Below are 10,903 nucleotides of genomic sequence, written 5' to 3'. Positions count from 1 at the left end.
GCGCTGTGGCTCCGGAGGAAAGAGCTCTTCTCGCCTTTCAACCACAGACTAAGCAGGAACAATGCAATGAAGATCTACCCTCTGGTGTCGTTTCTGCACTCGGAACGCAGGTGCTGGGGCCGTCAGGCGCGGAGGGGCACCAGAGAGGAACGGACGCACGCCGAGCGGTTGCCTGGTAACGCCCGCTGAGGCGTCCCAGCGTAATAAGGTCCGGGAGAAGTGTCACTAGCCTTGAGCGGGACCCCATAGCCCGTTGTCTCCGCGCCGGCGGCCTGTCCCCGCCGCCTGGCGGGCTAGGGCAGGGGAAATGTGGCAGGAGGAGTCGGATCTGTCTCTCAGTATCGCTCAGATAGTCCAAAAACTCAAGGGCTCCAGTTTGTACGCTCAGCTGGAACGTCAGGCCTGGGTAAGTGAGGTGGGTGGGAAGGGATGGGGCCGGGGCTGCGGCGACCCCTCGGACCCCGGCTAGAGCCGCCTCTGGTCTCTGCAGCTCCGCTCCTGTGCGGGGAAAACCCTCTCTTCCAGGTCCCCACGCTCAGCCTCGCGCGTGGGGTAATAGGTTTTTGAAGGAGGGTGGGGCGCATTATGCCTTCCTTAGGACATGGAATCGCTAAAGCTATTTATTCATCGTATCGTCCTTTACAGGGTCTAATATTTTAAACTGCTGGAATCACCTTAGGTCTTTGGACCACGCCTTCCCTCACTTTTTCTGTTCTAAATGTGGGTTTTTTGCCTTAGCATCACTCACCTCCTTGCCTCTACCCTCCCTGCAGTCATCTGCCCTCTACCCATTCACCCGGCATTTATTGAGCATTTTCCCAATGTGCTGCGTTCTTTGATGCAGAGATTGATTAAGGGATCTTTGTGTACGTGTGAATGCCATGTAAATGGAGTTATACAGTATGTAAATTTTTGTGCCTGGTTTCTGTCATTTAGAATCATGCTTTTGTGACTCATTCATGTTGTTGGTATTTCAGTAGTTCAGTTTCTTTTGGGAAAAAAATTGTTTTTAATTTTCAATGACAGTTGACATACAGTATTATTTACATATATAAAAGCCTAATATGCAAAGTGTCCCCTCAGGAGTTGGACCCACTGGGAGTTTGATCGCTTCCGATAAGGTGCGCAGAAGGAAGGAAGGCCGGGCTGGCAGCCGCTAGGTACCCTACCTGTGCCCAAATTTTGTGCACTGGGCCTCTAGTATTAGTATAAGGTGTACAGCATAGTGATTAGATATCTATATACCCCGATAGGTCTGGTTCCCATATATGTTCTGTTCCTTTTTATTGCTGAGTAATATTTCATTGTTTGGATAGACTATGATTTGTTTATCCGTTCATTGATTGCTGGGCGTCCTTGGTTATGAAGTTATGGGTTGTTTCCGGTTATAAAGATTATAAATAAATCTGATACAAACATTCTGGTATAGGGTTTTGTTTGAATATTTTCTTTTCTCTGGGATAAATACCTAGGAGTAGAATTGCTAAGTTGTATGATAAGTATATGTTTAATTCTATAAGAATCTGCCAGACTTTTCCAAAGTGGCTGTCGCATTTTGCATTTCCACCAGCAATTATGAGAGTTTCGGTTGCTCTGCATCCTTGCTAATACTGATGTCAGTTTTTTATTACTTAATTTTTATTTATTAATTACAATGTTCTGGTAGGAGAGTAATGATATCCCATTGAGACTTTGCCTTTCCTAATACCAATGATATCAAGCATGTTATCATGCTTATATCTTCTTTGGTGAACTAATCTGTTCAGATCCTTTGCCCATTAAAAAAATAGTTTGTTCTCTCATTGTTGAATTGTAAGGATTCTTTCTATAAAGGACACAAGTCCTTTATCAGATACTCTTCTTGCAAATATTTTCTCCCAGTCTGTGGCTTATCTTTTCATTTTCTTAACTGGGTCTTTCAAATAGCAAAACATTTTAATTTTGATGACATACGTTTTTATCAATTTCTTTTATGATTTGTGCTTTTTATGCCTTATCTAAGAATCTTTTCCTGTTTTGTTGTAGCAGTTTTATAGTTTTAGCTTCTACATTTAGATCTGTGATCCATTTCCAGTTCATTTTTGTGTATGTTACTATGTAAAGCTTTTTTTTTTTCACGTAGATGCCCAATACCACACCTATTTCTAGTGCTTATTTGCCCATTTCCTTGACACCTTTGTTGAAAATTCCTTTAGTACACACACGCACACAGAGGACTCTGTCTGGCTCTCTATTCTGTTCCATTGCCCTGTTTGTTTACCAGTATGCTAATGCTACATTTTTTATTTTTGTAACTTTATAGTAAGTCTTGAAATCAGGTAATTAGTCCTCCAACTTTGTTCTTTTAAAAAACTGTTTTGTTTATTCTATGTCCTTTGCTTTGCTATATAAAATTTATAATTATTTTATAAATTACTACAAAAAATCTTCCTGGATTTTGGATTGGGGTTTTGTTGAATGTATAGAGCAGCTTGGGGAAAATTGACCTCTTAACAATATTGAATTTTCTGGCCCATGAATACACTTTATCTCTTCATTTATTTATATCTTTATTTTCTATTGTTAGTGATTTTACAGTTCAATATACAAATCTTGCACATATTTTAAGATTTCCCCCTAAGTATTTTTATGCCATTATAAATGCTGATGTTTTTTTTCTCATTTCAGTTTCCAATTGTTTCTTGTTAGTATGTAGAAATACAATAGATATGTGTCTATTTGCCATGTATCCTGCAGCCTTACTAAACTTATTTATTATAGTTCCTCTTTTGTATATTGCTATGATTTTCCAAGTACATATTTCATATGTGAATAAAGACAGTTTTCCTTTTTCCTTTTCAATATATATGTTTTTTATTTTTCTTGCCTTGTTATACTGGCTACTGCTTCCAGTACAGTGCTGTATAGATACTTTTTATTAGGTTGAAGAAACTCTTTCTTATTCCTGTTTTTCTGAGAGTTTTATTATGAATGGATGTTGAATTTTGTTAAGTACCTTTCTTGTACATGCAGAGATTCTCAATGTGATTTTTATTTTTAATATGGTAATATGGTGAACAACACTGATTGTTTTTGCATTCAAGAGATACATTTCACTTGGTTACAAAACAGTATTATTATTTATATATATATATCTTGATTTAATTTCCTAATATTTCGTTGAAGATGTTGTGAATATTTTCATAAGAATATTGGTTTGTAGTTTTATTTTAACATCATCGTCTAGTTTTGCTATTAGTTAATGCTGAACTCAGAAATCAAGTTGGGCAGTGTTCCCTTCTCTCCTATTTTCTGGAAGAATTTGTGTAGAATTAATATTATTTCTTCCTTAAATGACTGGTAGAATTCCGGGTAAAGTCATTAGGACCTGGAATTTTCTTTGTGGGAACATTTTTAATAAAAAATCTAATTTTTAAAATATATGCAGGGCTATTTGGGCTATTTATCTGGTTGAATGTGTACTTGAAAGGCATTAGTGTTCTGCTCTTACTTTTCTATAAATGTCAATGAGGTCACATAGACCATTTTGTTCAAGTGTTCTGTGTCTTACTAGGAAGAGGCTTCAGTCAACACCGTCAAGTTTTATTATCACTGCCATTAGCTTCAGTTGTACCACAGGCTTCAGATTTGGTGGGCTGCTGTACGCTTTGTCCTTAGAAAGGATTCTGGGGGCATTGGAGGGGTTTTCTGTGTTTCTACGACCCTGTCCCTGCTTGCCTGTGCACAGAGGGAAGTCTCTCTCCATGCTCTTAGCCCTTCCTCGGCAGTAGTCTGCCGTTTGTTACCCTCCTGAGCTCACGGTAGGTACAGGTGTTCTAATTCTCCAGGCCCTGGCCCGGTCCATGTGCGTTGGGGTAGGTCTTTTTCAGTGTGCCTTCCTCTTCTCCCTGTACAGCCAAACTCTGCCTTGTATCCGTGGCAGATCATGGGTGACAGAGAGATCCCTGCCCCTCCCTAGTGCTGCTGACCTCTGCTTCAGCCTGGTGTGGGATCCTGGGCCCAAAGGCTCCCTTACCTTTTCGTGAGGAAGATGGTTTTTGCATCTGCCTTACTCCCAGAAGCAGTGAATTATTGCCTTGTCTTCAGAGTGGTTTTGGTTTCTGAATTCTCCCCTAGAGGTTTAAGGTGTTTTCCTCACATGAGAGGAGGGTTTGGGCAAGGTAGCATGGTTTCATGCTTGTTCTGCAGTGGCAGCCTGTCCCTTCGTGCACACCTGTGCCACTGAAGGGGACTCTCTTCAGCTCCATGCTCTGCCCTCCGTCTTTCGTGTGGACACCTGGTGTAGACCCATGGGAAAGAGCATGCAAGGGAGTGTGACTCCCCCTTGAGTTCTGAGCTCCCAGTTATTCTACACTGACATGCTAGCTCACCTCTCATCTGTCATGGCTGAATTCTTAGCCAAATTCTTCTTTCTCGCTTCTGTAGGGTAGCCTTCTTTTCCTCCTGTTCTCTGTCAAACATTTAGGGTCCCCTCTGTCTTTGGAGGGGCTTGTTACTCTTTGGAATTTAGTTCACTGGATAGTCTTACATCTTTAATTTTCTGGCGGGTTCAAAAATTATGATTTTGTAGATTATACCACTTTTTCTCATTTGGTAGGATGGGAGCGACACATCTTGTACTGGCTTTCTACATGCTATGCATTATCAAAACTCTATTAGTAAGTGTTTAAAGATTGCATCTATGCCCACGAGAAAGATTGGTCTGTAATTTTCCTTTTTAGTAATGTCTTTGACAAGTGTTATATCAAGGTTATGCTGGCCTGATAAAATGAATAGGAAAGTGTTCCCTCTTTTTTTTATTTTCTATTTGCTGAAAGGTTGTTAAGAGGTTGTTGTGGTGTTTTTGTTTTTTGTTTTTTTTCCTTAAATGCTTGGAAGAATTCTCCAGTGAAGCCTGTGTCTCAGGCTTCATTTTCTTTGGGGAGGTTTATTTTTCTATTAGTAGACTTTATTATTTAGAATAGTTTTAGGTTTACAGAAAAAATTGAGCAGGAGGTACAGAGTTCCCACACATCCCCTTTCCCCTTGAGCAGTTTCCCCTGTTATTAACATCTTGCGTAATGTGGTACATTTGTTGCAATTAGTGAACCAATCTTGATACATTATTGTTAAAGTCCTTAGTTTACAGCAGGGGTCACTTTTTATGTTGTATAGTTCTGTGGGTTTTGACAAATGTATAATGTCATGTGTCCACTATTCCATTGTCTTACAGAATAGTTTCACTGTCTGAAAATCTTCTGTGCTCCCACCTACTCATTCCTCTCTTTTCCTAAGACCCTGGCAACCAGTGATTTCCTTTTTTACTGTCACTATAGTTTTGCCTTTAAGAATGTCATATACTTGGGGGCATACAGTATGTAGCTTTTCCAAACTGTCTTCTTTCACTTAGTAATATACATTAAGTTCTTCTAGGTGGGTGTTTTTTTTGTTTTGTTTTTTTTGCTGAATAATATTTTTTGTGTGGATGTATCAGTTTGCTTATTAGTTCACCTATTGAAGGATGTCAATTGCTTCCAAGTGTTGGCAGTTATGAAGACAACTGCTATAAACATTCCTGTGTAGATTTTTTTAAAAATCAACATACATTTTCAACTTAGTTGGGAAAATATCAAGGGGGTGGTTGCTGGATTATATGGCTAAGACTATGATTAACTTCATCAGAAGCTGACAATTTGTCTTCCAAAGTGGCTGTACCATTTTGCATTCCCAGCAATGAATGAGCGTTTCTGTTACTCCACATCCTCACCGCATTTGCTGTTTTAGATTTTAGCTATTCTAATAGGTATGTTGTAATATCTCACTGTTGTTTTAATTTGAAATTTCTTTTGTTTTGTTTTTGTTTTTTAAATTTATCTTTATTGTTGAAAGTATTACAGATGTCCCCCTTTTTCCCCCATTGATCACCTCTACCCCACCCCAGCCCCAGGCCTTCACCATATTATAGTCTGTGTCCTTGGGTTATACACATATGCATAGAAGTTCTTTGGTTAATAACATGCACCTAAGCATTTTTTTATATATTCATTTGCAATCTGTATGTCTTCTTTGGTGAGATGTCTGTTCAGATCGTTTGCCCCTTTTAAAATTGTATGTTTTTTTATTATTGGGTTTTAAGAGTATTTGTTATCTCAGGCACAATTCTAGGCCCAGGGCATACAACAGTGAATAAGATGAAGTACGACCCTCATGTAGAGATGATAGTGTTAAAAATAAGTACAGGTCGATATTACCTTATCAAAAACCAGGGGCCAGATGTGTTTCAAAATTCAGATGTTTTTCAAATTTTAGGAAGGTAATTTATGCATATCCTGTATGTTCTTTAATATCTCTACCAACGTCTTGCAGCACCCAATAATTACATAGACTAATATTTATGTGGCAAAATGTATGAATTTTCACACTTGGTGTGATAAATAAGAACTATAAATAGTCTCATGTCAATTCAGGTCAGATCAGATTTTGCCATCAAATGAGTTCAAATCAGGGCAGATTTTGGCACAATTTGATTAGACAAAAACTGGTTTTCAAAGCTTTTTAGATTCTGGAATTTCAAGTAAAGGATTATGTATCTATACCTATAACATTTAACAGTTAGTAAAAAAGTAGGGCAAGGAAATAGAAAGATAAAGCAATGTAAGGAGACTCAAAACATGTATTTGACTAGTTCTTAAGATAAAGAATTAACAGACCTGTACTATTATAGATTCATAAAAATATAATTACAGATCTTTTAAAAGTAGTGCAGTTTTGGACTTGGAAAACAAATGTGATAACAACTTTGCCTTAATTTGTATCCATTGGCTCAGACATCCTATATAATAAAGAACTAATATGCTAATTAGACCAGACAGCTGGACATCCTTCCAGACGACCTTCCGGATGAAGCCAGGGCTGCAAGGGCCGAGGCAAGAATGACCTTCCTGAATGACCAGTGGGCAGGGGGCAGGGCCAGTGAACCTGCGCCACCAGGCCAGCCATAGTGGTCCGGCGCACCCCCCTTCCACAGAGGTGGCGGGAGAGGGGGGTGCACAGTCCCAGCGCCTTGCAGAGACAGGATAGGATGCAACCATGGTGCCTCAACCTCCCCCAACCCCTCCCCTGGCCGGCCAGGCCCCCAATCACCACCTCCACCCCCCCCCACCCCACCCCTCCCCGCAAACAGTGGGTGGGGGGCGGGGCCAGTGCTAAGGAGCAGCAAGCCAGCTTCTGGTTGAGCAGCACTTCCCCCCTCACTCCCCTCCCTCCTCCCTCCCGCTCCACTCAGCCAGAAACTGGGCTCAGCTGGCAAGTGCTGACAGGCGGTAAGGAGCAAGGGGTCCTGGACTGCGAGAGGGATGTCTGAGTGCTGGCTTAGGCCTGGAGGGATTGGGCCTAAGCCGGCAGGTGGACATCCCCCAAGGGGTCCCGGACTGCGAGAGGTTGCAGGCCAGGCTGAGGGACCCTCCCCCCCCCCACGCACAAACCCAGTACATGAATTTCATGCACCAGGCCTCTAGTTCAATATAAATCAGCTAACTCTTAAAGGCAACTTTACAACCAGCTTTGATAACATACTTTTATACATCTGGCTGTTTATTTGTTACATGCCTTTAAAATTTTAATCTAGAGGGCCATTTTCTGAACTGCTTCCATTTTGTCTGTTTGTGTCTACCCAGAGGGTCTAGAGCAGTGTGGCCCAAATTAATTAGAAAAATAAAACCACACAGCACATTTCTAAACCAATATAAATGGTTTTTAGACCCTTTTCCCTACTATTGCTTCTCTTTTAATATTATGATTAAACATTGGCTTTATTTTAATGTATCCTTTTATTTATTGAAGTTTAATTATTTAAGATATTAGGGTGATAACATGGATTTTTGTGGTTCTGGAAAGGTGTTATGTTGTGTTTTTATTTTTTTTCTAAGTTTCTTACTTTATTATGAAGTCAACCTGCATCTTAAAATTACATTTGCTCACTCATCCTCTCTAGACACTAGGATAACAGCCTAAACCCACATTAGATGCCTAGCACCAAATCAGCATTATTACTTTGTATCATGCATTATCTGTACTTAAAATGGATGTTGTGTAAAACCTCAAATGTTATTTCCATTCCATTAAATATTTAACAGGTCTTGTTGTTCGGATTATTATTATAAATAATAGAATTGTGAAAGGAAGGAATCTGAAAGAAGATAGGTTTTGGATAGGTTTTGGAGAGAGAAGAAATAATATAAATGATAGGATGTTGTCATAAGTCTAGAACCCAAGAGCATCTCAAGGCTAGTGTCTCTACTAAAAATCTTATGAGATTGTATCTCAAATACTGTTTTTGTATTCTTCATTACCAGAAATTTGTACCATAATTTAGAGATCATAAAAAGAGAAAAGAATATGACCTTTATTATTTATTTTAGGAAAATGCAAATTAAATGGATTTAGTTAAATAGATTTTAATTAAAGATATTTTATGTAAGGCATGGATAGATAGAACATATATTGGTATTTAAAAGCCTGTGCCATGATTAGAGCTTTCTATCTGTCTTTCTTTTTTCTCTCGAAGGTGGGGATTGGCAAACACTAGGGGGAGCTCCTGATTGGACTAGTGCAGCTAAAATATATATTTATATGAATAATTCAGGGACTCGGATTGAGTTTGGTGTGAATCTGGAAGTGGTATTAGCCTTACCCATATCTACCTTAGCTGCTGTCATACCCTTTAATCCTGGAAAGTAAGACAGTGAAGAAGTGGATGATGGTGTACAGGATTTCAAAATAAGTAACCTCCTGTCTTCATAGAATTTATGTACTTGAGGGATAAGATACCTATTAAAATGTAGGTTTGCTTTGTGTGAGTAAGATATCTCTTCGTGTTTTATTTCAGCCATGAGTTAGAGACGGTCATGTCAGATTCTTGAATTAGGCAAGGCCAACTTGAAATGAGAGGGAAAGGATTGATTAGTAAAGGGGAAGTTTAGACTGTTTCAGGCACAAAATAGGTTATAAAAAGAGGCTAAGAAGTGAAGCTGTGGCATAAGGGGAGGATAAGACAGCCAGTGCTGGCAGAGAAGAGGGCCAGCTTGGGGGTGTCAGCACAAGAAAGCCAGTGAGGGCTCCATCCTCAGGTGAGAGAAACCGGAGCAGGGCTCCAATTACATAACACGTTGAGTAGAAGGCATGGTCAGCTCGCACAGAGCCAGACCTCCCAGTCGGAAACCAAAACTCATTCCTGGCTGTAATGCATGTCTACCCGGACTACTAGGATTACAGAAACAAATCTTGTCTACAATTATAGAAAGAACCAAAACTATTAGGAAGCAATGGGAATATCCAATTCAATATGTTTTTTTTTTAATTATTTATTGTTTAAAGTATTACATATGGTATTACATATGTCTCCATTTTCCCCTTTGGTCGCTCCCACCCCCCAGCATTTGCCCCCACCCCCGTAGTGTCTGTGTCCACTGGTTATGCTTATATGCATGCATACAAGTCCTTCAGTTGATCTCTTACCCCCACTCCCACCCTCCCCTACCTTCCCTCTGAGGATTGACAGACTGTTCGAAGCTTCTATGTCTCTGGATCTATTTTTGTTCATCAGTTTATGTTCATTATATTCCATAAATGAGTGAGATCATGTGATATTTTTCTTTCTCTGACTGGCTTATTTCACTTAGCATAGTGCTCTCCAGGTCCATCCATGCTATTGTAAATGGAAAGAGTTCTTTCTTATTTACAGAAGCGTAGTATTCCGTTGTGTAGATGTACCACAATTTTCTAATCTGCTCATCTGCTGATGGGCATTTAGGCTGTTTCCAAATCTTAGCTATTGTAAATTGTGCTGCTATGAACATAGGGGTGCATATGTCCTTTCTGATCAGTGTTTCTGATTTCTTGGGATATCAGAAGTGGGATTACTGGGTCAAATGGGAGTTCCATTTTTAATTTTTTGAGGAAATGCCGTGCTGTTTTCCACAGTGGCTGCACCAGTCTGCATCTCCACCATCAGTGCACGAGGGTTCCTTTTTCTCCACATCCTCGCCAGCACTTGTTGTTTGTCGATTTGTTGATGATAGCCATTCTGACAGGTGTGAGATGGTACCTCATTGTCGTTAACGAGTCCCTCTTCTGCGGTGGTGATGGGCTCTCGACAGAAAATAGATGAAGTCCAAAATTATGTTAATGATAAAAGAATGGTTGGGGATTGATCACACTTTTCTCTCTTTGTTTTTTGTTTATGTTCTTCAGTACATTGTGAGTTCCTCAAGAGTGAGGGAGGACTATGTCTTGTCTTTCTTTTTATACCCAACAACTGGAACATAGGAAGTGTCCAGTTAATTATTGAAAGAAGAATGCAAATGAATAGGCATATACTAAGGTATGGATATATTGAAAGGAAAAGGCTGGGGAAGAAGAAGGCTTGGATGGCACTCAAGGTGAAAAGATGGGAATGCATTCCCAATATAGGAACAGCAGTAAGGCTGAGCAAAGGGTTTCTGTGGTGGGGTACTTCCAGAGAGAGAGAGAGATTATATGGGCGGGGTGGAACTAGGATTTTAGAGGATTGTAAACGCTAAAACGAATTTGCCTTTATTCTATAGGCATGGAATGGGGTCATTGGGGTATTTTGAGGAGAGTGGAGACATGAAAGTAGTTTTTAGGAGCATTAATCTGACATTGGTGATCAGGATAGATAGGAATAGAGGAGAGTGATCAGCTTCATGCTCCTCTTTATTCCTTCCCACATTCTATTGGACCTTGTGCTGTTCCATACACTGTCAGTGCACAAGAGCATCCCCATGCCCTTGCTCAGTCCGTCCACACAGCCTATACTTCTTTGCTCCCCTTTCCAGTTTCTTGCATTAGAATGAATTGTTCCTTTCTCTATGGATGATACCTCTGTTGTAACATTTTCTTTCTT

The 10,903-nt window shown here is 40.0% G+C and overlaps 1 protein-coding gene across 3 annotated transcripts in view; it reads left to right on the top strand.

Moving 5' to 3' along the window:
- The first annotated feature begins 219 nt into the window (after window positions 1–219).
- Window positions 220–10,903, top strand: part of TBC1D19 (TBC1 domain family member 19) — a 115,154-nt gene continuing 104,470 nt past the window's right edge. For 2 of the 3 annotated variants that reach the window (XM_070398346.1, XM_070398340.1), the window contains exon 1: window positions 220–406. In XM_070398346.1, the coding sequence (XP_070254447.1) occupies window positions 308–406 (99 nt within the window). In that variant the 5' untranslated portion in view covers window positions 220–307. The remainder of the gene's footprint in view (window positions 407–10,903) is intronic. The other variant, XM_070398356.1, reaches the window with a different exon arrangement.

Source organism: Myotis yumanensis, unplaced genomic scaffold, assembly GCF_028538775.1.
Source record: "Myotis yumanensis isolate MYYU_CA2020_CCGP unplaced genomic scaffold, mMyoYum1.0.hap1 SCAF_1, whole genome shotgun sequence".
NCBI classification, from domain to species: Eukaryota; Metazoa; Chordata; class Mammalia; order Chiroptera; family Vespertilionidae; genus Myotis; species Myotis yumanensis.
Note: the sequence above shows the minus strand (reverse complement) of the source record. Positions and strands in the feature narration are given on the sequence as shown.